This window comes from Sander lucioperca, chromosome 11, assembly GCF_008315115.2.
Source record: "Sander lucioperca isolate FBNREF2018 chromosome 11, SLUC_FBN_1.2, whole genome shotgun sequence".
Taxonomy (NCBI): Eukaryota; Metazoa; Chordata; class Actinopteri; order Perciformes; family Percidae; genus Sander; species Sander lucioperca.
Genome location: NC_050183.1, coordinates 7,895,142 through 7,922,379, shown reverse-complemented (window position 1 = coordinate 7,922,379; position 27,238 = coordinate 7,895,142). Strand labels below are relative to the sequence as shown.

The 27,238-nt window shown below is 39.0% G+C and overlaps 3 protein-coding genes and 1 long non-coding RNA gene across 4 annotated transcripts; 2 read left to right on the top strand and 2 right to left on the bottom strand.

The window, feature by feature from the left end:
• Positions 1-566: 566 nt before the first annotated feature.
• ccl44 (chemokine (C-C motif) ligand 44) lies at positions 567-4,750 on the bottom strand. The gene is made up of 5 exons (XM_031307070.2): positions 4,537-4,750; positions 3,066-3,195; positions 2,207-2,354; positions 1,645-1,723; positions 567-1,561 (listed from the first exon to the last, which is right to left on the bottom strand). Exons 1-4 carry the CDS (start codon positions 4,598-4,600, stop codon positions 1,685-1,687), a joined length of 381 nt encoding a protein of 126 aa, XP_031162930.1. The 5' UTR covers positions 4,601-4,750; the 3' UTR covers positions 567-1,561; positions 1,645-1,684.
• A 3,474-nt stretch (positions 4,751-8,224) lies between these two features.
• Positions 8,225-24,754, top strand: LOC116055240. Its single transcript, XR_004898773.1, has 3 exons — positions 8,225-8,234; positions 9,143-9,153; positions 24,379-24,754. It is a non-coding gene; the product is annotated as an uncharacterized LOC116055240 (long non-coding RNA).
• Positions 13,523-16,351, bottom strand: pole4 (polymerase (DNA-directed), epsilon 4, accessory subunit). Its single transcript, XM_031307067.2, has 4 exons — positions 15,951-16,351; positions 14,268-14,352; positions 14,041-14,082; positions 13,523-13,810 (listed from the first exon to the last, which is right to left on the bottom strand). The coding sequence occupies exons 1-4, from the start codon at positions 16,197-16,199 to the stop codon at positions 13,797-13,799; spliced, it is 390 nt and encodes a 129-aa protein (XP_031162927.1). The 5' UTR covers positions 16,200-16,351; the 3' UTR covers positions 13,523-13,796.
• LOC116055230 (serine/threonine-protein kinase NIM1) lies at positions 18,017-24,381 on the top strand. Its single transcript, XM_031307055.2, has 4 exons — positions 18,017-18,134; positions 20,695-21,000; positions 21,827-22,095; positions 23,537-24,381. The coding sequence occupies exons 1-4, from the start codon at positions 18,113-18,115 to the stop codon at positions 24,287-24,289; spliced, it is 1,350 nt and encodes a 449-aa protein (XP_031162915.1). The 5' UTR covers positions 18,017-18,112; the 3' UTR covers positions 24,290-24,381.
• Positions 24,755-27,238: the final 2,484 nt, after the last annotated feature.

Genomic DNA, 27,238 nt, shown 5'->3' with positions numbered 1-27,238 from the left:
AGCAGGTTAGCATGCTTATAATTTGCTAGTTAGCACTAAACACAAAGTACAGCTGAGGCTGATGGGAATGTCTTTAGTTTTACAGGTCTGCCTCAACTGTGTGGATTCCTGCACATTCCGCCTCTCTGTCCCTGTCTTAAGACACATTTCCACAAGACCCCTTCAGTGTTATTCTTTACCTGTCCACCCAGATGCCGTCAGACTGTTTTTATTCCAGATCCCGCCACTCCCATCTGCCCTGCAATCACCTAATTCTTCTCACCTGAGTGTCTACACCTGCACCTCATTTACTCATCAGCTCTGCTGCCCCCTTCTCCCAGTCAGTTGTCAGATTGTTGTCATGTCTTTGTGGCCATGTTTCTTTGCTTTGTACCTGCCTGCCTACCTTTGTCTGCCTATCTTCACTCATTGAATCGTCCCTATCTCCCTCAACTATCTGCATGTGGGTCCCTTTTACTACTGCCTTACACTCACTTGCCAGTCAGCATGGCTAAATAAAGTGTACTTTGCAGTAAATAAGACACGCAGTCGCACACAAGATACCTAGAAAAAGACAGTGAGGCAGCTTTGGTTATTACTTCAGATTAATTTATAAAATAGTTCACTTGAGATACTGTGTTTTAACATACAGTGCATTCTTCTACAATACAATACTTGTGTGCTTCACACACAATTGAGCCCTCTAAGTTTAAACAGCCTTGCCATGTGGTGAATTGAATCATGAATACTTTGGCATAGTTTAGTGATGGACTATTGGTGAAATAGACAAATGTAAACTGCAAATGCGTAGATATTTAAATCTCGGGTAGATGCCTGAGGGCCTCATTTTAACAGATTGACTTGGGTTTCATGCTGAGTTTACAGTACAAACATTCAATTTACAGAGTGGACACCATATCAGGAACATTTGCTCTTTATGTGACACAGGAAGTTGTATCATGTTGAAATCTTCTCTCTGATCCCACTTTGATTTCACCTGTCTAATAGTCAAATACATCAGGTCAAAGCCTGAAGAAGGATTTTTAAACTTTAAGACAACTGGATGGAACCAAAGTTAATCTATAGAGAGAAGTTCCCCGATATTCTGCACACTGCACTGTGATGAAACCCTATCTACTTTACTGTGTGCAGTGTTATAAACACTACTAAGGAATACAAGTAACAAATAGAGTATCTTGCTGATGTACAACATTCTATAAATATAACTGCTTGTTTATCGTTTGCTTAATTACACCTTTTTCACTGATTTCACATCAGCCACAAGTAGTAATGTTGCAGAAGGAGACACTTCCAGTCAGACTCTGGCAAATAACAGTATGAGCCATTAAAAAAAAAAAAAAAAAAAATCAATTCAACTTATCTTACAAGTAAATACTCCTCGGTTGAGGCTGTTCCAGCCATGTGTTCATGTTTAAATATCTAAAGCCATTTTAAATATGTATTGCTGCCCAGGTCTGGTCCCAGGGAGACGGATAGCGTAGATAGAGAGAGACACGAGACGACTGGAGAGTCAGCAAGCTGCGCCGTGTAAGGATGACGAGCTGCTGAAAGTTTACTTGGCCTGTAGAAAAGTATGCAAAAATATAAGATGAGACATTACAGGTACTTTCACAAATTCTATAACCAACACTGAAAAAAACCTACTTATGACTATGAGTTTTCCTCCATATTTGACGGCGCTCCATCACTCCACATTGAGAACCGCCCAATTATCTTTCTTGTCCTGATGATCACAAGAGGAAGAAATCTATAAATGTCTCAGGTAATGCCCTCAATATCTCAAATCAACCATCATCGATCACATTATCTACTTTTGGCTGAATCAATTTGATTTAATTACATTTTATTTAATTGCATTCAACATGGAACTCCCTACCCATACACATCCCTGACTGTACTGACCTGGACACATTCAAATCACTCATCAAAATCCACCTCTTAAGATTAGCCTTCCACATAACATAGTCTTACATATGATCTAATGTTAGTTACTGGGTTTATTGTTTTAATTGCTTTTAATATGCTCATTTCATGTGTTGGTTTTATTGCTTTGTCTGTTTTTCATGTGCTAAATGTGCTGGTTTTACTGTAAAGTGTCTTTGAGTACCATGTAAAGCGCTATATAAATAAAATGTATTATTATTATTATTATTATTATTATATAAGTGTATTGCTGGAGGTCAAGAAGCTGTGAAGTAGCTTGTACCTCTGACATGACAGGCAGGTTGCCATGAGGAAGGAGCCACATGGTTCGGTGGGCCTTGGTTCTCTGTCTCTGCAGAAGCTTTCTCAGCAACCTCTTCACCTTCCGGTCTCTGGGGTCTGCACACTTCACCGCCTTCTTTGTGTAAAGACTAATAAAAATAACACAGTACTTATTACACCACACAGGGTGGCAGTACAAGGTGCACAAACCCCACATTTTAATCTTCTGGAAGCACAAGATTGGCAAAGAAAACAATGATTGGGGAGGGTTACAGAGAGAGTTTGTGCCCAAAGGAATCACAAAGAAGATGGTGACTGGAAATAGAGTCAAATAATGTTTTTTTCCTCTGGTATGAGAAGTCAAACTGTGATCAAAAGTGAGCAAAGTTGAAGAAAAGAGGTTGGGAACCACTGAAATATAGAGGACCAAAAGAAACTGTTGTATCCACTGTATAAGAATTCTCATGTTTTTCTTAACTGGACCGCATGAAAAACCAAGCTCCTCATTCCCCAGCTACATCAGATTTCTCTGACTCACTGGAAACAATAGGTATCATAATGTGGAATGGTTTACTTAACCAAACCCTGCTGTTCTGACTGAATGGCTGTGGCAGGGCTCAGCTGGCTCGGAAGGTATTTTCAGATGGCTTGTTATTCCCACATATTTCCTTTCTTACTTCCCTGGCAAATAAAGCTCTGAGCCCTGCCATAACAACATGACCTGGAAAGATGACAATGCCTCTCAGCCCGACTCTGCCTCTCAGCCCGACTCTGCCCTCCTCTAACAAGAGGCATATTTTCCATGCCTGCAGATTGTTGTGTGCTCTTTAGCTCCAGGAGTGGATAGTTGAAATACTTGCATGATGGCTTGTATACTGCAGTCGGGCCCCTCCGTCTGCACCTCAAACCGCAACACATCTTTGGTACGCACCTTGCCCTGGGAGTACAACATGCAGCACTGGACATCCCTTTGCATCTGCACGCCTTTACCTGGGGAAAACAAAGAAAAAAGAGCAAGACAACATTAGGAAAGGGTGTCAAACTAAAGCAAATCAAAAGTATTATACTGAAGTTCCTTGGTGTCAAGCTCAATTAAGTATGTTGGCTTACTGTCTTCTATTTCACACCTTACAAGGTAATCTCAGAGTGAAAACATTTTTCTCAAATGAGGACAGGACACTAAAGCAACATCATGACAGCCACAAAAGTTTTAAACAATATGATTATTGCACATTACCACCAGGGTTCAAAATTAGCACCATCCACCAGCCAAATGCTGGTAAAATATGCAAGTGGCTGGTAGATTTGCTTCACTTACCAACCAAAGAAACAATGGTAATCTATTGAATGGCTGGTAAAATTCGAACATTCACTTGCAATTTGGCTGGTGGACGAAAAAGTTAATTTTGAACCCTGATTACCACTAATAACGTTGACATTAGATAAGGAACATTTAACGTTCATATTTACTTCCCATTTATATTTATTTCACAGAATCATGTTTTTTAAACACTTTGAAGTCAATATTCTGATGTTAGCAAAGACTGAAACAGCTTTACTAAACAGCTGAATGTTATCTGCTCTGCAGACTGTGCACATGCCCTCTAGTTTCATATGTACATACTCACATATGGACACACAGTTACACACAAGAATGTCAGAGGATTGTAATTCCTCTGACATTCTTGTGTGTAATTGTGTGTCCAACATCCAATTGTGCTGCAAAACATACAGAAATGACAGGCAGAGAAAGTGAGAGAAAGAGAGGAGTTTGTGTTTGTGTGTAGGGGGTGCCATGATGCCTTTTCACCCAAATCAAAGGTGTAAACAAATTAAAGTGTGATGGAAAAAACAGGAGCAATAAGAGCTGTAAAATAGGACAGTGCTGCTTTGCTATGCCACAAATGATTTTGAATCCATCCTCAGGAACATCACTGCACTTCCAGCGCTTTCACAACAAAAAATAGACGAGACGACACCAATCACACAGACTGAGCCTTGAGACTCTTTTTGTGTTGAGTGTTGTCTGATTTACAATGCTCGTCCTCCTGCGTTCTGCCCCTCTGTTTACATCCATGCCTCCCTCACTGCTGCTCCTGCTGCTGTCCCTCTTCTCTCCTTTTCTGTCTTCGCCATCGCTCTCTTTGCTACACTGTCCACCTGCAGGGTGCATGGCTTACATGCAACCTGCACACACACACACACACACGCACGCGCGCACGCACGCACACGCACACGCACACGCACACGCGCACACACACACACACACACACACACACACACACACACACACACACACACACACATATATTAAGTATGGTTGTGTCCTACCTTCCACAGATGCCAGGAGAATAACAGTCAGAAAAATAACAGTCAACATCTGCAGCATGACCATGATGAGGCTGGCAGAGAGGAGAGGAGGATAATCTACTCTGTCACCTCTCCTTCTATGGCTGCCTCTCTTATATTACTCCCTCCCTCTCTTTATACCTCCCTGCCCATCTCTCACTCACTCACTTCCACCACCTCTCTTTTTCTGTCTTACCGTCTTCCCCTCCCACCCTCTGTTTATTCATTTTCAGTCATTCTCACGCTCAGCTCAACTCCCTCCCTCATCCCCTTTTCCTTTCACACTCATCTCACCTATCACTCATTTCTTCTTTCCTGCTTCTTCACTCAGGATGGCAAGCCTGATTTGTCTTATTTGAGGCTTTAAATTCCTCCTTCATCCTGCCTCATCTGTTGTCCTTGCATTTTCTCCTCCATGACTGAAAAAGATTTAATGAGTGAAATCGACAAGGATTCACCCTGTGCCTTTCAGGTTACATGATCAGTCCTGATTTGACATTTAAATGGCACAAAACATTTTCATTTTCATCCAATTAACCCTGGTTTTCAGCTGTATAATGTAGTTGTGGAAACTCTCAGACTGAACAGTAGGCATGTCTGACTAGTGCATCTGGATCAGACTTGCAGCAAAGTTATGTTCTCTCTGTAGGATTCCAGACAAAATGCCAAACACACCTAGAAACTGTGATAAACTGAATGTCTTAGCTTAACTTAACCCTGAAAGACAATATGTTTAAAAGTAATCATGGTTCAAAAGTGCCTGTTGTAGATTGTGATATTAAATGTACAGTATGTTATTCTTGTACTGAACTCCACCTGTAATTGTGCTTCTGTTGTTATTGACTCTGAAGCCAAGTCATCTTTAAAATATTAAGACCCATTTTTGATTTTATTTTTTATTGTTTTATTTTATCTCATTTAAAGTGCTATACTGTATACAGTAAATACATTTTGCTTGTTTGTTATGGGTAATATCCCCTCTTTATTTGCACATTTTGGAAGTGGTGTTCCACAAGGTGCAGTACTCGGCCTCTTGCTGTGTTCAAATGTTATGCTCCTGCTAGTTCAGGTTATCGTCAAAACAATGTTTTCTTTCTACGCTAATGACACACTGCTGCATGTTCGATTTTAAACTCACAACATAGCTTCTTTTTAGAGGTGCGCTACACTTCTCCAGTAATAAATGACACAAATTATTCTTCAAACAAATAAAGACAAGCTTACATTATTTTGTTTGGCCCTTCTAACTGTGTCTCTAATTTACAGAACAAGCTTGAAAGTCTGGCAGCCGGTGTGAAACCGATCCCTGGGCATTATTTGATTCCAGCCTTTGTGGCCAGTAAAGGGATTTAGATGTTTGAAAAATATGCCCTTAATATGTATTTGCAGCCTTTCCATGTCTGACCATAAATCATTATAAAATTGTTACTTAGTTTCCATAACTGAACACCACAAGAATAAGCTGGAGGCTCTATCTGAGAGTCAAGCATCCCAAACCATTACAGAGTGGCTTCAACAGAAAGCCGCATCAGGACCTGATTATACCGAGAGAAACCAGAGAAATTGATGTAGGCCTGCATCTGTTTTAAGATATTCCTTTGAACCGACCTTGTGGCTAGAGAAAATTGACAAACACAGATGCCAAGTCAGGTGATGCTGCCAACAATAACAATAATATAAATATGGTCAATCATTTAGGTATGACAGATGCACAAATGTTGCTACATCTCATTGCTGACACATTAAAATTACATATTGTTGAATGTGCCTTGGTAATTACTAACTATAATTGAGATGTTATTGTTATAAATAAGGAAATACATGATTGTATTTCTGTCTACTCTAGCAGGTCTGATTTGCTTTATGATAATATATAGACTGTGTGGCCAAGAAATATTTTAATGTCTTTGTTTGTTTGCTTTTTGCTTGGAGCACTGTTCATTCCCATGTCCTTTAATAGGTTTCGCCTCCCAAATTTCTTATACGTTTAGCATAAACCAGCCTTTTAGATATCAATCTTTTACTTGATGAGGTTTTGAGATATTCGCCAGTGAAACAGCAATGCCACTCAAATACATGGAGGCGAATGGAATGTCTTTTTGTGGTGTTCAAAGCATAAAGCAATAAAACTTTGCAGCATGTTGAGAAACAATATCCTGGGTACTGATAATACACAGACCTCAGCAGTTCACTAATCCTTTTTTAATTATAGCTTTGAATTGCTGTGTTTTGTTGTAATATGGCTGACCCTTTAAAGGGCAACTTAACACAAGTTGAAAATCTTGTTTTAGCCGACTTCCAGTGGTTTATCTTGCTGCAGTGATAGAGAAGTGTACGAACATAAACCAAGGACACTGCGGTTCATGGTCCCCCCAGACCACCAGGTCCCCCCAGACACATTACCAGTTTGTTAAAAACCTGTTTATTTGTCACCACCCGTGCCAACTTTATTTCTTTATCTGTTTTTTTCATGCCATATCACTAACTCTCCTGTAGTTTCAGATCCTGCAATCATCTCATTCCCCTCACCTGAGCGTCCCCGACCATCTCCCTGCCTGCACCTCATTCCCTCATTAGCCACTTTCTATATTTACCAGCCCAGAGCCATTCTTTCTCTGCCATGTTGTCTAGTGTGCATTGCCTAGCTTTGCAGCATTTGTGAGTCCTGTTTGTCTGTTTAAACTTTTTTTTCCTGATTCTTGGAGGAACATAAACCAACCGCCCCAAAAACCTAACCTCTCGTTGGATTTGTTTGCCTGATCTCCTGGTTTTGACCCTTGCCTGCCTAGAACAAAGTAAACTTTAATCATTATGAACTGAACTTTCCTGTTACATTTATTGCTTTTGTTTTGTGCTTTGGGGTTCTAGTCCACCACTTATTCAGGTAATTACATTATTTTCTCTTTGGTTATTTAAAGTTACCTGTACGTCTTTACAGAATGACAACAAATTAGCAGACATTCAGGATTGTGTATAATTGCATCCTTGAACATTAGTAAAAATGTAATGTGTCTTTTGAGTGCACTTCATTCTGAATCTACTGAGGCTACTGTTGGAGGGTGGAAAAACTTGTATCTTCAAGTTATTCATGTTGGATTGATACAAAGTCTGCCATTTATAGTAAATGGTTTAGATAGTTGAAAAGGCTTCTGCTATCATTTTCCATTGTAGATATGCTTGGAAACTTCGGACATGGAGCCACGTTATTTATGTTGGCCAGTTATCTGCAAGGAGAAACAAGAATGTATCACCAAACAAAAAGGAAAGAGGAATACAACATACATCAGTAATGGTGTCTCTTTTTTTATTTAGGTTCGGTATTTATGGAATGGACCACCGGAGGAAAATAGGGGAGGGTCATGTCTTTTTATTTTTTGTTGAGGGGAGGTTCATCCAACATTTTTTAGTCTGGGCGGGGGGGTCACCCAACTTTTTTATTCATGAAAAGAGCAAAATTTCAAAGTGGCTTGTTTGGTGCATATTTATCCATGTAGCTCTCAGTCTCGGCCCCCTAGCAAATGGGTCTGACCGCATACGCGGAGTTTGCTGGGAGGGCAGGAGGGGGCCCCTGGTGGCTCAAACGGGTAATTGCATTGTTTAAAAAATGAGTGGAATAATTACGTCTGGCATGACCAGATATTTTATAAATATCTTAAATAACACAAAACAACTAAATGGTGGTAGGTAATACATCTGATTTCATATACTGCTTTAGTAAAACAAATATTACCTGGCTGACGATGGGAGCAGCAGGACGCAAAAAACGAAAGTTAGCCTACTGTTGCACTAGTCTGGACATCTTGCCGTGCCAACCTTGCAATAAAGGTTTCCTAAATGCAATGTATATAAATGTGATGTCAGCTTACTAAATGATTGCGGGTTTTGTGTAGATTTGGACTTGTATACGTTTATTCCACTTTGTTTAAACGGCGAAGTGGAGAGGCCTCGTTCACTTGTTTGGAGCTGGCTGGTGAATGTGACGCTCTTGACGGCCTTGCTGGATACACCGTCATTTTGTGGATCTACTGATCGCTGTCGATTACTTTTTTTCGTGTCATTGGATTACGGTAAAATACGGATCTTTGTTCTTAACGTGTCTTAACGTTTTATGGTGAGTTTGGAGAGGCATCTCACCAGACTGTAGGTCAAACACTGATTGTTCACCGTTACGTTTTAGTTGAATTTAAGCGTCTGTCTATTGCGTTCCAAAACAGCCGTGCCGTGATTGGATTTCATAAGGGCGAATTGTTACAATGTAATTTAAAATCTGCTTTAAAAATAAACATGTGTTTTGGAATATAATGTTCAGCTTCGGCACCTTTACCTATGTGCTAAAATATACAATGACTGAGGCAGCCTAGTGACGAGTCCATAGCAACCAGTGTTGAATTGTTATTACCCAGTGTCCTTTGCTGAATGGTCTCAATGTTTTATTGTTTTATTTCATGTGAATACTAGTTTGCTAGAGGAGTAACTTAGTATTTGAAGTAATGCAGTAATGCAGGAAGTGTACATTTAGTTTCCATGCTTATTGTGTTTCCACAACGTTGAGTAAATCTACTGAAATGGCCACCACACCATAACAGAGGAGTGTGATGTGTAAGATGAGAATGCAGAGGTTAATGACTGTAAAAGCCAAATGACATCTGTACTTCTTTGCTCCATGCAAACTTGTATGCAAGGGGAGGGCCATTCCTCTTTTTCAAATCAATTTGGAGAGTCATAGGAAAATTATTACTGACGATGGGAGGGTCAAGTCTTTTTAGGTTAGAGGCCACAAAACTCCTCCGATGGCCCCTTAATTAAATAATGAACAGTCCCTTACAAAACTGTTTCTATGGTTGAAAATATATAAATGTACAAATTCCAACAATACATTACACTTCATTAGCCAAATGCTTTGGACATACTGTACTCTGGAAAAAAACAAATGTTAATTACATTGGCAGGGCAATATTGAAACCATGAATCACCTCTCATGCAAGGAATTATTGCTTTAGACACTAATGTGGGACATAAAACGGACACATTTTGTAAGGGTAGAGGAATATGGGCCAGCCAAAGTTCCTGTGGTTAAATAGATCTTAACATTAAGCAAATTATCCTTTGGCTCCTGAAACACCTGGTGGAAGAACTAAGAAATATTCAGACAATAAGGCAACAATGTGTCGCTTATGGGCATATACATCCGAACCCTGGATGTGAAAATATGCAGTCTGTACACTGAGGTTGGTGTGTGTGTGTGTGTGTGTGTGCGCCAAGAAATCAGGTTGGAATGTCAGCTGCAAAAACATACCTTTCACATGACTACAGGTCGGCTTGTAAGCCAGATACATTTTCTGCATATCTTTGCAGCAATTAAAATCTCTCCTGTCAAGGTGTGCGGACTCACAAAGCTATGAGCAATCGGAAACAAAAGCAATAGCAGTGAAAAGTGGGGCTGAGAGGGTAATGTTTTCTGGAGGGATAGTATGGCTTCCTGCAGATGTATTTGAGGGCTGGGTTCACTAAATATGTAGCCTAAGAGATCTTACTGTACCTGAATGGGATTTCAGAGGGATACAATGCAGAGGGCAATACTTCAACTGATCCTTGAAACAAGGAAAACAGGCAGATGCATGAAAAAGACAACCAGCTGAATGGAATGCAGTTGTGAATGCAGAACGATAAATAGCACATTCTTTTCTGCGCTAAAGACATTAAGATAATCTGGTAATCATTTAGCCTATATGATTTTCTTACACAAATTTATGCTCCCAATTAAAGGAATGGTCTAGGTCGGAACTCCCTGTAGTTGTTAAACGTATTAAACAAAGTAGATATGTAATTAGTGAGCTTTAAAGGTGCAGAGAGGCAGCTTTTTGGATGAGGTGTCAGTCAGTCAGTCCACCACTTAGGTCCAGACTAAAATAAGTCTATTGACGTTGTTTTTTAGTGAAATGCTCAATATATGGATATTCATGCTGTACCCAGAAAATGTGCATTAATCACTTTGGTGATTCCCTGACTTTTCCTCTTGCACCACGATGATATTCACATTTGTTTTTAGTTTTACCTTTCTATCTAGCGCCATCATTAGGTCAACATTTTAAATTGACATTTTTTTCTGACCACGTACCTGCAAAACTAATGACATTCCATCAGCCTCAGCTGTACTTGGTGTTTAATGCTAATCAGCTAATATTAGCATGCTAAACATCATATTTGCTAAGCGTTAGTTACCACTGTCATTGTGAGCATGTCATTATGCTGACATTAGCAGTTAGCTCAAAGCACTGCTGTGCCTCAGTACAACCTCACAGTCTTTAGGCTAAGCTAAGCTAATCGCCCTTTGGCTTTAGCTTCATATTTAGCATACAGACATGAGTGCTATTGATCTTCTCATCTAACTTTCAGCAAGAAAGTAAATAAGCGCATTTCCCAAAATGTTAAACTATTCTTTTAACATCAAGGAGAAGCAATATATTCACATAGTGGAAATACCTGGTTGTACTTTATCTAAAGATAAAATAATTTTACTCTAATTTGTACCTGTGATCGTATTACAATGTCATTCTAATTTGTTTTACTAGTTTATTTGAAATAACTAAACAAACAAAGAAAGCCACATGATAAAAGTGTATTCTCTTAGCATGCCATTTTCCCATCAATTTAACCAAGGACCATCAGGCCAGCCCCAGATTTACTGTTCATGTCCTGCTCTGGGCAGGGGGAAGTTCTACATTTTCTTTTCATGAGATTTCCTTAATGGAATGTCTTTATTGACTGTGGAACTAAAATGATGTCCAATCCTTCGACATGTGATTATATTTTATTAGAAAAGAGCACTCCATGTTCCCCCGTGCCAGTCAGGCATTCCTCTGCAGGGAGTTGACTGGTGCTCTACTGGAACCAAACATCTGTGCTTCTCACAGCTCTGTTTCATTACTCCCCGAAACACTAAACCCAGAAAATCAGCTTAAATACACTCAGGCATTTATTTTGAAAATCCCCGCTGCAAAAACTCAAGGGGTCTTGACTGTGCCTAGAGTGTGAAACTGAACACTTTGGATGTGTTTAACAAATGCTGCCAGGAAGAACAACATACATCTCAGGTCTAGAGAGATTCAGATACATTCCTAATGCAAACTCAAAGCTCTGTGATTTTCCCAGTGTCATACAACAGTCACTGTGTTGAGAAAGACATTTAACCTTCACAATTTCACCACTGGCTTGTATTGCACTGAAATGTACTGCTGCAGCAGCAAAATGGCGTATTTAAAAAATGCTAATGACACAATATTTACATTTACAATCTTCAAAGAGATTTACTGTCAGTAACATTGAGAAAGTAAAGTGATCTAATATAGCATGTCAAATACAAAAACCATCTTTGTCCTTTTGTCCGACTGAGCCAGGCCGATATTAGCTTAACACAGACATATCAGAATCAGCAAATATGTTGGCCAATATCCAAAGAGAAATAGCAGTACAGAAATGCCAAAGATATGTTGTAATTATTTGGTGTCACCATTACATAGTTTGTCCACCAGTGAGCGCTAACTTAATTGTATTTTCCAACTGTATAATGTCCTACTCTGTACATACCCTAGTCACAATTCTTTAAAAACCAAATCATTATGAAATATTTTGATGTTTGTTAAAAACAAACCTCATCCAATATATGGTCTTTATTTATTTTTTTACCTATTATAATATATATACTGTATATACACAATATATGAACTATATAGGAACGATATTGGCCCCATCTTTCAACAATGCAAAATAATCCAAAGGACCTTATATAAAATATAAGCAAAATTAAACAGGGCACACATAGCAGGTTCATTTTAAGACTTAATATTGAAGGGTTAAAGTATAGTTTAAAATCTTTTGAGGCATATTTCCTCTTTTTTTACACATGCTATGTATGAGTGTATTTTGGTCCTAGTTGACATATCGAGCAGCAAATTCAAATCAGTACCAGTAGGTAACATTAACGTATCAGCATAGAGATGACCAAAATGAAAATACCAGAGTGGTGCCCTGAAATGATAGAATAAACAAACAAAAGCTGAATTCGCTGCCAGGTTTCCTATAATAAAATCAGTTTAACGCAGCAAATCCAGTCAGTTAAGATTACATCTCGCCATTTTAAGTAGCAGGGAGCCTTCCTTTAAACGTGTCAACAAGGGCAGTACCCTGGATAGCTCTTGCATCCCTGGAGGTCCCAGGATCAGCACCTTGGACAGAGGTGTTGACACACTCGGTGCAGAATGTTAAAAATGATCCACCTGAGCTGTTCAGTAAGACAGGAGGAAGCTATACAATGTAGTTATGTAGAACAATGTGGTTTCCCAACTGAATGTGAACGTTGCTTGCGTCTCACCTAGAAACATCTTGCCGTCATTCCTGAGAAAAATTGATTCACTCTACTTGCTTTTAATGTCTTCTGAGAATACATGACTGTGATAAAAAAAAATGTATTCACCTCCCGCTTCCATAAAACTCAAAATTATTTATTGTGAGGGTGTGGGTGAGCTGAGAAATTGAACTCAACAAAAATGGCAATAGAAAAGGACAGGGAGGCCTGGAGAAAAGTGCAGCTACATGTTGCAAAGATTAGTTATATTCACGAGCAAGGAACATGGTTAGTCAAAACTGTTAGCAGGGCTGTCCTCAGCATGTCATAATAATAATTGCCATTCTCGAGTTTAAAAAAAACCCTAATAAATGGCACTAAGATTCCCAGCCTGAATTATCATCCCAGTCAAGCCTGGGACTGAAAAAGTAAAGCTCATAAAGTAATACATTGCATAGTTTTATGTTTTTTATGTAATAGTAGATTTATTTACCTTCTTTTGCCAACGTGGAAAATCTCAAGGCCTTATAAACTTGTATTTTAACATTGATCACAGACAGATCGACAATATTTATCTTGCAAATGGGGATGTTACAAACTGATGGAGACTGACTGTTTCATTAAAAAATAAACTGTTTAAAACTTACATTTATTCCATTGTACAGTAGTATCTCACAAATATTTACAAAAAATGTACACATTACCACTGATGTCTTCAAAGTTAAGCATGAAAAATCTTAATGGCACATTGTAAAAAACAACGAATTTCTAAATATCCATTTCAAGAGTTTGACTTAGAAAAGTACCAGAAAGGTGTTCACAACAAATCATGTCCCTGTAACGGAAAGTTTCTTGGATGGTTGCAGATATTTAATGTTCTTGTCTTTTGAAGCAGCATTTAATCTAGTGTGCCTACAGAGAAAATAAAAAAGAATTAGAACAATCTGTATTGGTACAAAGAATTAAAAAAAGAAATGTGTTAAATAAAGTCTATATTATATGTGCACACATGAGCATAATCATGCTGTATGTTACGTCTGTGGTATTCTTATTTTACACATGTATTCAACCTGTTATAGTTGAATTTAATTATAATCGGGCATAAAAAGACCCTAAAACTCTATTGTCCTAGCAAGACTTACCTTCAAGAAATGCAAATTCATCTATGGCCTCTATTGCGTTGTCTGTTGGTAACAGAAAGGTCAAAGAAAAGGAAAATGGGAGATATAAAAGTCAAAACTGGTTAATAGACCTTCCAGGTTTCTATACAGATGTGCTATTAAATACAGGTTTTACAACACCAAAGTGAACATGTTAACAATCTACTTTCCTCTACAAAAATCAGCACCATATCAACTTTAGTACTTACCCAAATCTTTTCTTTGCAAAGTTTTCCTCTTCCCCTGCTGGGCGTACACTAGGGAATCTTTGGCAATCATCTCAACAAACAACTCCTGGAAGAAAGAAATGCGTTAATATTCTGTCATTTGAAACTAAAACAAATTCAGAAACTAATAGTAATAACTGATATTTTTCCACCAATATCGATATGGACCTGAGCCCAAATGAACGCAAAAGAAATGGGACCTGATTTTGCACAGCGCTTGTCACATTCCTGACTTTTTCCACACTTATTCGCCTGGCTTACCTTGCTATATTCATTCTGCTCAGGTTCTCTCAACTTTTTAGAAATTATAAACTCCCACCAGCTGCCTGCATATATCAGGGCTGTCAAAATTAACGCAATGAGTTAACGCAAATTCATTTTAAAAGGGCACTAATTTTTTTTATGCACGATTAACGCACGCGCATTCTGTGATTTGGGCCTCGGGCCGCTCTGTAGTTTGGGCTAGCTCTCAATCAAGGGGGTAAGCGTCTGTCAACAACCCGTAGCTCCTATGGCGCCATTTTGATGCTAACAAGCACTCACCTGCCGTTAGCATTCCTTTAAAAGACATTCATTTTGACGTCACTTTGACAGCGAATAACTTTACATCTGAAGCGTTTAAAGACTTTATTTGTCCATTGTTTATTTCTAAAGAAACACGACAATGTATAAAAGGCTCAATTATCTTGTATCTCACGTTATGGCTCTGTAGCAGACGATTTTGTAAAAATAGGCTAACGATTGTGCCATAACCACGGGACGTACTGTCGCATAGTAGAGGAATTACAGTACAGGAGAAGCTCGCAGGCAGTTTCGACTCACATTAGCTGTTTAAGTTTAATTACTAATGTTAACTAGCATTTTAGTTAGCAATAATTAGCCTGTGCCCATGTTATCTCCTTACATATACCTACACTCTCCGTCTCTGCACGATTGGGAATGATTGAGATTTCTCTTGGCACAGCTACCAGAAGACTTACAACTTTCAGACAGGTTGCTCACGTCACATCTACGTCGTCTCTCTCAGTTGGAGGCTGCGCAGTAACACTCAGCGCTCACCGGAAAAGTGCTTCTAATATCCTTCACTGGTCTCCGTCCAGAGCAATGGGATCTGTTGGTCTATTTTATATAGTCTATGCTCTCAATGTACTGTACTTGTACAATATGTCTGTTGCTGTAAAGCACAAGGTCCATTGTTTTGTGTTCAGCTGCTTAAAAAATGGGATGTAAGTTAACCTTTACAAGTGTAAAGTGTGACACTACATTGTGTTAGTATTACCAAGTAATGTTACATTCAGGTCATAAAGTACCTTTGAGGTTATTCTGGAGAATATTCTAGACAGTATTTGTCACTGTTTTGTTGATTTGTCATGTTGCATTAAAAACTATCTGTATACTTCTATAATTGGAGCACAACTCTCCTGATAAAGGTGCAGGGATAAGAGTGTAAAAGGTTCAATGGTTGCAGGTTGTGTGCGCATCCTGAGAGGTTTCGGCCATTTTTACTTTGCTGGTGGAGTTTTAGTAAACGTTATATTGATCATATATTGGAGAAGAATCATATTAAGATTGCAAGACTCGTTACGGACTAGCTTGCTGTTCACATTGTGAAAGCATGTGGAGTATTCTGTGTTATTGCAGGACTTCCTTCGTTGTTGTTTTTACCGTGGCTTTAGCGATGATAAACACAGACTCCTGGCTGGCGAGCGACACGTCTGGATCGGTCTTCATGAGCGCCTTGATGCGGGCCAGCGGGAGTTTGGACAGTCGGCTGTGGCTCACGGCGGCCGCGGGGCCTGTCTGCTGCTGGGTGTTCTCCTCCTCCGCCTCGGCCCCGCGGCTCTCCTCCTCACTCACACACCGGTCAGGGTCGGGCTCCGTTGGGGTGACAGGTGTAGCTGCTGTTGCTGCCATTCTCCGTTTTTAACCCGATCGTTATACTTCAAAAAACACACAATTCACTACCGTTTTCTACCAACATGTCACAGATGACAACAACATCATACAACAGCGCGCCAGCAGCATGTGTTTCCGGCCTTTCGGTGAGGGGCCTGCGCTGATTTGTCAGCCAGTCACCATGACGCCCTGCCTCTTCCTCTCCCGCCAACTAATCTTCGTTATTGATTGGCTAGAAATAAACGTCAATCAAAGCAAGTTGCCTTGACGATAAAGATAGTGAGGAGATGTCTGTTGATAGTATCGAAGGTGTCTTCTTTCTTTTGAAAATAATACTGTGGATGGGGAATGTTATCCTCTTACTTGAACTGGTAAGAAATTGACATGGATAAAACCCAACTTTACTCACTTTCTTCAACCTTTTTGTCCACTTGGGGGCAGAATGGACAAGCTGTCAACACAACACATGTTATCACCTAGCTAATAAAGTTGGTATGGCAGACTGTTAGCACATGGTGCTTATTCACACATCTAGCAGACGTGGAGCAAAATTAGCATTCATCCAATATTCACTCTGCTTTTACCTCTGTTCAAAATCAGAATCATATGTATTACCAAAGTAAGTTTTCACTTGCAAGGAATTTGTCTTGGTGTATATGCATACATCAACACATTAAATATACGGCAAAGTACTGCTACAATCAAGAACATTAAATAGCATATACAGAATAGATATATTACATAAAAAGTATGTAAAAAGACACTATAAAAAATAAAAGTGTACATATAACTGTTTAGGAACGGAAAGAAGGCTATATGGTTTAGTGCAGGGTGTGAAAAAATATTGATGAAGGGATGTGCAAAAGTTCACAGCATGTATAATATGTGCAATGATCAGGGGTAATAGTTAAGCATGTGTGTTAATGTCAAATTATTTCAACTTGAACTTTGAGATTTGAATTTGTGAACACTGAAAAAAGAATATACACTACTGGTCAAAAGTTTGGGGTCACTTAGAAATTTCCATTCCACTCCATTACAGACAGAAAACCAGCTGAGATCAGTTGCATTGTTTTTTGAATCAGGGCAGCAGTTTTCAGATTACATTATGTGCTTACATAATTGCAAAAGGGTTCTCGACTGTTGTAGAAAGAAGTGGCTGATCTTTAATGCAATATCTACATTGCCCATTATCAGCAATCATTCATCCAATGTTCCAAAGGCACATTCTGTTTACTAATCTCATCATTTTAAAAGGCTAACTGAGAAAACATTGGAGAACCCTTTTGCAATTATGTAAGCACATGATGTCATCTGAAAACTGCTGCCCTGGTTCAAAAAAACAATGCAACTGATCTCAGCTGGTATTCTGTCTATAATGGAGTGGAATGGAAATTTCTAAGTGACTCCAAACGTTTGACCGGTAGTGTAACAAACATATTCAAATTCAGCTTTTGAAATTGTAAATCAAGTAAATTCATTTTTAATTTCAAAGAGGTGAACTCAGAACCAATACATTCAGATAAATGGTTTTCAAATTAAAATATTTCTATAATAAGTAGTATTAAGTAATGTTAAAATTAAAATACTTATGTCTCTTATTTTCTTCCACAGTAATGCCAAAGCTAATGCTAATCCTAAATGATCCCTATATTCACCAGCCTGAGCACATATTCAACAGTTATATTCCAAATCTTTGGTAAATTGCTAAATGAAGAAGCAGTTTATCACCAGTTATTCAGTATGCAAACTAATACAAGATGTGATTTGTAGTCTTTAAAAGTGTGTATGCAGCATTTCCATCGTTTTAGTCTATGTCAGATAACCCGCAGTCCACTAATAGACTGCGTTAATAGGATTGTGAGGAGCGATTTAGTCCTCTGAGGCTTCCCTCACTTATATACGGTCACAGTCAGGGGAGCCCGAGGGACATGAAGGATTTTCAGCTCCCAGGTAAATGTATCTACTTCACTTTTCTAATATTTCTGTCTGCAGATTTGTAGAAACATTTGCAGAAAATATTAAAATGTGGGTTCTACTTTCTAATAAGACACTCTTCATATAGGGTTTATAAGCTGTAATTCATGGCTTCATTAATGGCTAATAAATTATTTACTTATGCTTTTAACTTTGGGGTTAAGTCAATAATAAACCCTTTTCTTGTGTTTGTCCTCCAGCATGACATATGCTTTGTCTAATAATTGACAAGTTTTTTTGTAGCTTATTAGAAAGTGAAAACCCATATTAGCATGGATTTATGGTTTACCAATAATATACTGCATTGCTACCTAATAGAAAGGATAAACACCAGCCGGAGGTATTCTTCATAACCTGGCAACCCAAAACTACTTCCTATTAATGACATCTAATCAATCTGTTGGGCATTAGTAAAATATCACTCACTAAAGCCAAAACATACTTACTTATAAGCCCTTTACAAAATGTGCCATATTTTATTTTTAGCCCATTCAAACTGAAAAAATGGTTGTGTGACTACTGAATGTGCATCCATGTATAGCCCTAAATTGTTTTATTCTTGGCAAGGCAATGTTAGTTACATATTTAGCCTAATTCACTGCATGTAAATGTAAAGTGCTTTATGTTAAAATGCATACCGCAAGTAACGTGCGGAACACATTACAATAAATGCAATACTAGAAAGTGCAGCAGTAACCGAACAAAATTAAATGTTTAAGTAGTCTAATTTTGTCCGTTTTTAATTGATTAGACATACTAATACTGTTTCTAAAAGAAGCTAGTATTCTTGGGCCCTTTAAGCCTAACAGGGGCTAAATTTAGCCCACAGTGACCAGGAGGAGGGAGGTACAGTATTAGTTTATTATTTGTCCTCAATGACGAAATTATTTTCCAGAGGAGGTGCATACAGCACAAACAAGTAAGACATACATACAAAAACTTTAAGAGGAGGTTTCTTATTTAAAGCTGGTATGGCTGTAGGAACAAAGCTCTTGCTTAAACGGGTATTTCTCTAGTTTACACCTGCGTCCAGAAAGGGATGGGGTGACACACTGATAAGTTGGGGGTAGGAATACCGATGAGTTTGCTGAATAAATGAGTTATCTTTAATAGTTTATTCTTATTGGTGACTTTAAGCTATGAAAAAAACACAAAATAGAAGAACTGGCTTGATAATAATATGGTACACTGTAGATTTACAGAAGTTTAATGTCAGGTATCATTGTTATTAACTATTGGCTACTTTATTTAACTCAGTAACCCGTTTTTCCCATGTTCTGTCATTTGAAGAGGTTATATTTGCTCTACAAAAGGGATCTTCAACAGGAGGGTCCGGGACCCCTAGGGGGTCCTCAGAGTCAATGCAGGGGGGCCTTCAAATTATTGCAAAGTTTTTTCAAAAATTTAAAAGTCTTAACATGAATCCAACATTTTATTAGCAAATATAAATCCCCACTGATGATAGGCTTATTGGCCTATAGGTAAGGTAGTCACTAAGATATCCATCCCCAGATACAGTTCATCCTAAGGATTCACTGTGCCACATGTATGTTTTAACATAAAAAGATCATGCCAACAATTATTAGGCTATTTTAATAGCTTAGTAATCTATCCAAAAAAGGTATGTATAAAGGTTTTTGGCTGCCCTACACGTTATTTTAGGCCCAGTTTAACTTCATTTTATACAACATATGTAGTAGGGGGTCCCTACTCCGTCTCTCTTTCAGTCAAGTTGTCCTTGGCCTAAAAAACGTTGAAAACCCCTAATCTACAAGACGCCCACACAGAGCTTAAGCCTTGACTGATAAACAGCCCGACATCTGACCCTGTTGCTCATTTCTCTTTGTGTAATACTGAAACCTTAATCAAGAGTTTCCTGTGAAACAAAACAAACTGGATACTCAAAGTCATTTTTGGGAAAACACTTTGGATAGAATAAGAACATGTGAACCTAGAACAGAAAAAAACAGGAAAGTTCGACACATCCCGCTTTTGTCCATCATTAAAACAATGAAAGCAAACATGTTAAAAATTATATCAGCATCTGTCTACACCTAGTCACAAAACAACAGCACCACAAAGGTGTTGGAAGTCTGTCAAATAAAATGCCAAAAGGAGAACTCCCCTTGCATCATGTCAGTTCATGCGTACACTGTATGTCTGAAACAAAAGGATATAACAATCGTAAATATTTATATTTGCATATTAACTTAACATCTACATAATCAGTTATTATTTGCCTCGTAACAGACACCAACAACTAACTGACCCTAACCCTAACTAAACTAAGCACTAACTAAGATTAAACCAGGTTAGGATTGTTGTGAAAGTGTTTTATCACATTTGTACCATGGTGGTCAATCTCATTACCAATGCTCCATTCATGTTTGTTCTGTGGTTCATATCCCATCATCTACTGGCTTGACCTCTGTGAGTTGACTCTGAAAGCAGTAACGAGCGCTCGGAGAACATAGTGACACATAGCACTTTCAAATTCTTTATTGTTTCTTAAAAGTCTCTTAAATTTGTTTTTAAGCCATCAAAGCACGCCTATGGCCAAAGCAAAAAGTGAGCAAAAAATCCAAAGACGAGGCTCCAGTGGTGGAAACGACAGCCAAGAAGCCCCCGGACTCTGCCGCCATGTGTGCCATCCCACAGCTGAGCGAATCACAGAGAATCAGGCAGTCGCCATTTGAGAGGGTCGTCTATGACATGGCCAACAACGAGAAGATCGTGAACGACCTGATGCTCGGTCGAAGAGTTGGCTTCTACGAGCTCCGTGGAGAGGTTGGGCAGGGAAATTTCTCCACAGTCAGGTTGGGCATCCACGCCTTGACAAAAGGTCAGGAATTAAATGTTTATGTGTTTTTTACAATTCATACATTGCTTTTTAAAATCCATAACCAGCTGTTTTCTTGTAGCCTCCAGCTAAATTCCCACCTCACCCTTGACAAACTATACATTTTTTGAAAGCACAAAGCTACAGAGCCCTGTGAATCTATCTGTTTAAAGATTTCTAAGCTTGCAAAGACTGACAATTGTTGCTTATTTCCTTACAGAAATAAATGCAAAACACAAAACTGTAGAAATAAAAAAAATGTGCAAGGAAAAAAAGGAAAATGTATGTTTTTGCATCAATATCACTTGACTGTAATCGTTTTGAAAGAAAACTCTAAAAAGTTACCTTCATAATGAATCTTTTATCCAACAGGAAGCACATTCTCTCCTGTCCTGTGGGCAGCCACACTTTAGTCTTTTCTGTTATGTATACAGTAAGATGTTGTACATGAATAATATGATGTTAACAATGCTCATGTCAGTAGACTTCTTATCACCCCAGTTTTTCCCCGACCCCTGCAGTGCATTCATTTTCTGTTGAAATGCCTTCATGAAAATTAGATTATCTTGTGCATGTGTGTGCAGATCGAATAGTTGGGTAGTTCTTGGTTCTTAGCCACATTTTTGGCATACCTTAAAATAATGCTGCAACAATATTCTAATGAAATGAGATGCCAAAAATAAATTTCTTTAGCCTTCTCCTCATGTGCATATAACAATCTCGTGTTTAAATCTCTTAAGTATGTCTGTCCTTATTTTGACCTGTCACCTTGTTAGACCCTCTCTAAATACATCACTGACATCTAATCCTCTCTCTTCTTCTGTCTCAGAGAGAGTCGCTATTAAAATTATAGACAAGCCACGCCTGGATAAAAGGAGCCAGCCGATGACTTCCTCAGAGATCAGCTGCATGGAGAAGCTGTGCCACCCCAACATAGTGCGACTGTACGAGGTGATGGAGACCAGCAGGAAGCTGTATCTGGTGATGGAGTACGGCAGCAGTGGAGACCTGTTCTCACGAATCACCACCAGGGGGAAGCTTGACAACCTCGAAACCAAGCTGGTCTTTGCACAAGTCATCTGTGCTGTTAAACACATGGTGAGCCTGAGTGTCAGTCTTAATCATCATCTACTGCACAGCGCTGTGCTCAGTCTGTGAGGTATTCATCATTCACATGATTGAGTCATTCAAAGTGAAAAAGTGAAATCAAAAGTGAATTTGAGGCCACGTTTAATTGTTTAAAGGCTCAATCTGTATATGTTTTAACCATATTAATTTGAAGTTTATTTACATGCATACCTTTTTAGATATTTCAGGAAATTAGGGGAGATGACATGCAACAAATGTTTATCAGACAGCATTAAACCAGGGAAGTTGTGATCAGTGTTTTATAGACCAACAGAATACCCCATAATTAAGGACTTTTATTTCAGAATGAAAACATTGAATCTAATGATAATAATAATAATCAGTATTGGAGGAAGTATACAGATCCTTTACTTCAGTAATAAAAAATACCAGTGCAATTGTGTAAAAATACTCCATTCAAAATCTTAAAAACGTATCTATAAGTACAGAAGTATTTTCAGCAAAATGTACTTGAATTATCAAAAGTAAATCTCATGCTGCAGAAAAATGCCCCCTGTGATATGTTAGCGTTATATGTGACATTATTTGATCATTAATAGTGATGCATCAATGTGTTGGCAACATCGGTACCATTGTAACTGGTCAGTGGAGCTAGTTTTAACTAATTCATATACTGGTAGTTTAGTCCAACGTGGGTGTTGGACCCCTCCAAAAAGTCCCAACATAAATCTGAGGGACCATGAGATAATAATTAATTGGGAGAAAACACAAAGTTCTTTCGTTCTTGGCTTTTTGCTTTTATTGTGAAATACAGTATTGGATCATTTTACCTCTTTGAGCCGAACAGTTATTTACATAAAAACCATCTGAGAAGTTTAGAGGGGAAATCTTTCTTTGGTGGAACTGCTGACAAATCTGAAACATGGTAATAGGTTCCAACTATGTTTTATATGTTGATATGTCTTTTAAACCAAATCTCAATTTAAAAAGTAAATAATAACTAATTTATAACTGTCAGATAAATGTAGTGGCCTTAAAAGAACAAAATTAGTACTTAGTTATGTTCCACCATTGATAATAATAATGATAACAATAATTGATAGAATGCTATTTGTACAGTGCTTTAAACATGTGACAAATACGAACAATGATATTTATTTATTTAAGATTATTTTTTAGGCATTTTAGGCCTTTGTTTATATAGGACAGCTGAAGACATGAAAGGGGAGAGAGAGGGGGAATGACATGCAGCAAAGGGCCGCAGGCTGGAGTTGAACCTGTGGCCACTGCGTCAAGGAGCAAACCTCTATATATGGGTGCCTGCTCTACCAGGAGACCTACCCAGGCGCCCTTTTCAGAGATTGTTAACACTTTCTTTCCCTAAAAGTACATTTAAAATGTCACAACAGAACCCCTCCTGAGATTTTTCACATTTATTGTATTATTTCAGCATGACAACAACATCGTCCACAGAGACCTTAAGGCGGAGAACATCTTCTACACCACTAGCTACTGCATCAAGGTTGGAGATTTCGGCTTCAGCACAGAGAGCGGCCCTAATGAGCTCCTCACCAACTTCTGTGGCTCACCACCATACGCTGCTCCTGAACTGTTTAAGAATAAAGGTTACATTGGACGCTATTCAGACACCTGGGCTTTAGGGATTCTCTTGTACTTCATGGTGACGGCCACTATGCCCTTTTACGGGGACAAACTGGGAAAGCTGAAGCGCTGCATCCTTCAGGGGGCTTTCAGTATCCCTCCTTATGTGCCCGAACCATGCCAGCTTGTCATCAAGGGCATGCTGCGGCCTGTGCCCGTTGATCGCTTGTCTCTCACAGAGATTACAAACAGTACTTGGCTGCAGGGGATTGAGTACCCTCGTCCGTATGTCTCGTTGCCCCTGTCCCCGGCACACTTTGCCCAGGCCAGCCAGGCTCTGTGTGTGGAGGAGCAGGAGGTGAAGAGTTTGCTGTCAGATCTGGGTATTGTGACAGTTCATTTCCAAAACAATCCCTGCTTAGACTGTAGGAGCCCGTTGACTGGGACCTACCGAATCCTTCTCCATCGGGTCCAGAAGAGGAGGTCAGTGGAGGCTGTGGGTTATTCAATGCTTCACCCTGGTGAGTACGGGAGTCCGAAGAAGTGGTCCTTATCACCTGTGAACAAACACAATCCCTCAGCTGTCTGTGTTGTACTCTAATGAGAAATCACTGGACTGGACTTGTTTTAGTTGTGGCACTTTATCACATTCACATGTGTCCACTAGCTCACTAACACTCCTTCAATCAGTTCAGGTTGAGAAATACTGAAGTTGTGTTGTGCAATACTGGACTGAAATGGCAAACAAATGGAGGTTGAGGTCGAAGTCAGATGGTTCTTCTGTCCCACAGTGTAAGTCAATTATATCTTACGGACTAGGGCACCTCTCCTAGGTGATTAGTTAAGACTAAGACTGTGTTCTGATTACAACAAAAGCTTACTGACGCACACCATTCATCAATCACTGTATGGCTATCAGCATCTTCCAATCCATTTTAGTCAGTGCATAAATCTACTGAACTAATCCAGAGCTACATATAATCCTAAATCTTAAAATAGACACTGAGAACATGCATGGGTAACAGAAATTCATATTACAAAATTAGGACCAACTGAGGCCAGAACAGTTTTTTTTTTATGCAAACATACAGAACAGAGAAACACAAACTGAACAAGAACAAAAACCCTCACCCACCCCCCACCCTCTGCAGTCTCAAGGAAAACAAAACAAACAGAAATTACACCTTGCCTAATCACTCTCCTCTAGTTCTTGTGGTGCTGAGGTCATTAAGTCTGATATTTGCGCTGCTGCGCTTTTACATAGGTTGATAGTTGATGATTTAGCTTTGTTAATCCTTGCTGTAGAGAGCTCAAGCATAACTATGTCTAGAAAATACGCCAACCACTGTTTTATACAAAGCGAGTGTGTGTGTGTGGGGGGGCGGGGCTCTGGGGGTGTTCGGAGCCAGCGTTGAGCTATCATTTTCTTGGTTGCAGTTGAGCCGGCTAGCCAAATTTCTAGTCTCCCAAGCAGGTGTAATTTAGAGTCGTCATTAAGTAGCAAAACAGTCGGGTCAGTAGGAATTCGACATCCTATCACATCAGATATTATTGTTGTTTTATTCCAGAACTCAGGCACTTGTTCACACTCCCAGACCATGTGCAGGAAAGTTCCAGTTTGTTCAGGTTGACAGAACGTACAATAAGGAGTGAGAGTGACTTTAGAGACGTATCTCTTCTGAGGAGTCCAGTATGTCCTATGACATATGTTGAAGTGGATCTGCTGGTGATTTGGGTTCTTGGAACAATGGAAAATGTTGTCCCAAACTGTCTCCCAATTAATTGCGTTCTCCTCACGGCTCAGCTCTCACTCCCATTTCTTTACTATTGGGAGTTCTCCTATGGATGTTTATGTGTGTTTTGAACAACTGATGCCTAAAATGACTTCATTTAATGTAGATATTTCATTAAAATGTAATGTAAAAATTATGCAAATTTTCATATGCACAGATTATTTTACATTTTGCATAATTTTAATCTCATTTTGTAAATATCTATTTTAAGTATTGTGCAATGTTTGCATATGTTTTATAAAATAGCTGTTCAGATGAATTTATCGCTTTGGAATTACTCGTGCAAAGTCTCTGAAAAAGTCACTATCTTCCCGGCCGGATTACTAAGCTTCTGGAAGGGCTACAAAGACACCAAACATATTGCCTGAAAGATGGAGCTAACGGCTACACAGCTTAAAACAAGACGTGATACTAGGTTGAAAGGTTGCAGAGCGAAATGGAGATTTGTGATTTTATTTTTGGATTCATAATTAGGATATATTTATGTTACAAAGACACTGTAATTCCATGTTGAATTAAAAACGCTTCTGGATGGCCTACAATTGTCAGAGGACCTCGTTGAAACGGCGGATTTCTCTGCTTCAAAAAAAAGGCTCTACACTATATTGATCTGTAAATATGAAATAAGACATAAAGTATGTGTTTCATCTGTTGCAGGCGACAGCGTCGACCTAGTATGGTTAATAATTATAGCAATAACACAAAACAGTTACCTCTCAAATCTCTTCATCTTTCCTTGCAGTAGGATACTATTATTGTCTTTTTCTGCTGCATACAAGACTCCAGCCAAGACTCCATACAAAGTGATTTTCACTAGAATCTTAAATGATTCCTTACTTCCTTATAAGCCCTGAAGTTGAAAAAACACTTTGACGCTTCAGCCAGTTTGCAGGAACTGATTTTAGAGCCATTTCAAGCACTTTTGGTAAAAGAGCTGATACTGAATTACGAAACATTCGTGTATTTGTGAATTCTCTAGAATTAATGAAAGAAAGCTGGTAGTTCTTGAGACTGTGACACTTCCAATCTGTGAAGTCAAACTTTGAAAACTCCAGTTCTTTCTCCACATAATGGTCCTTCACTTCCACTTCACCTCACACTTGTGAATTCCCCTTGAGGGTATAACAGTCCCTGTGAGCCAGGCATCACTCTTTGCCTTTTACCGTCACCCTGCAATGTAGTGCCAATTCTGCCAGTGTGTGCACAGACCTGCTGTATTTTTGATGAGTGGGTGGCACTATGATAAGCATTATATTTTGCAATAAAGTGTTGGACCCCCAGGCCGCAGCCTTTTCACACAGGAATGTGTACACATTGTGTGGGCAGGAGCAGAGAGAAATGAATTATCAAGGCCCCAACGAGAGCCAAGGAGGAGTCTTGACTTGTTGTTTATGTAGGAAACCTGTTCTTGCTTAATATCACTCCTGTGAAAAACACTGTTATCATTTACTGTCTTAACCGTGGGATTATCCTTTAAACTGATTAAGGAAGCAGTGAATAATGTTCCTTGTGACAGCGAAATGAAACAACCAGCAGTATCTGTCTGTAGCTTCTGTTTCAAAACTAATTTAAAAGGGAGTTGATACATCATGTGCTGAACTGATGCATCGTGGGACAGTAAGTTGTTTTAAACCAGAGTAAATAATTTACTTTGAGGTTGGTCTATATCCACGACGTTGCACTTCCGGGATTGCTCAGATGCCGCAGGAAATTCCGCCAGATGCATGTCTTTTCGCCGATTTCCGTTACCTTCCGCT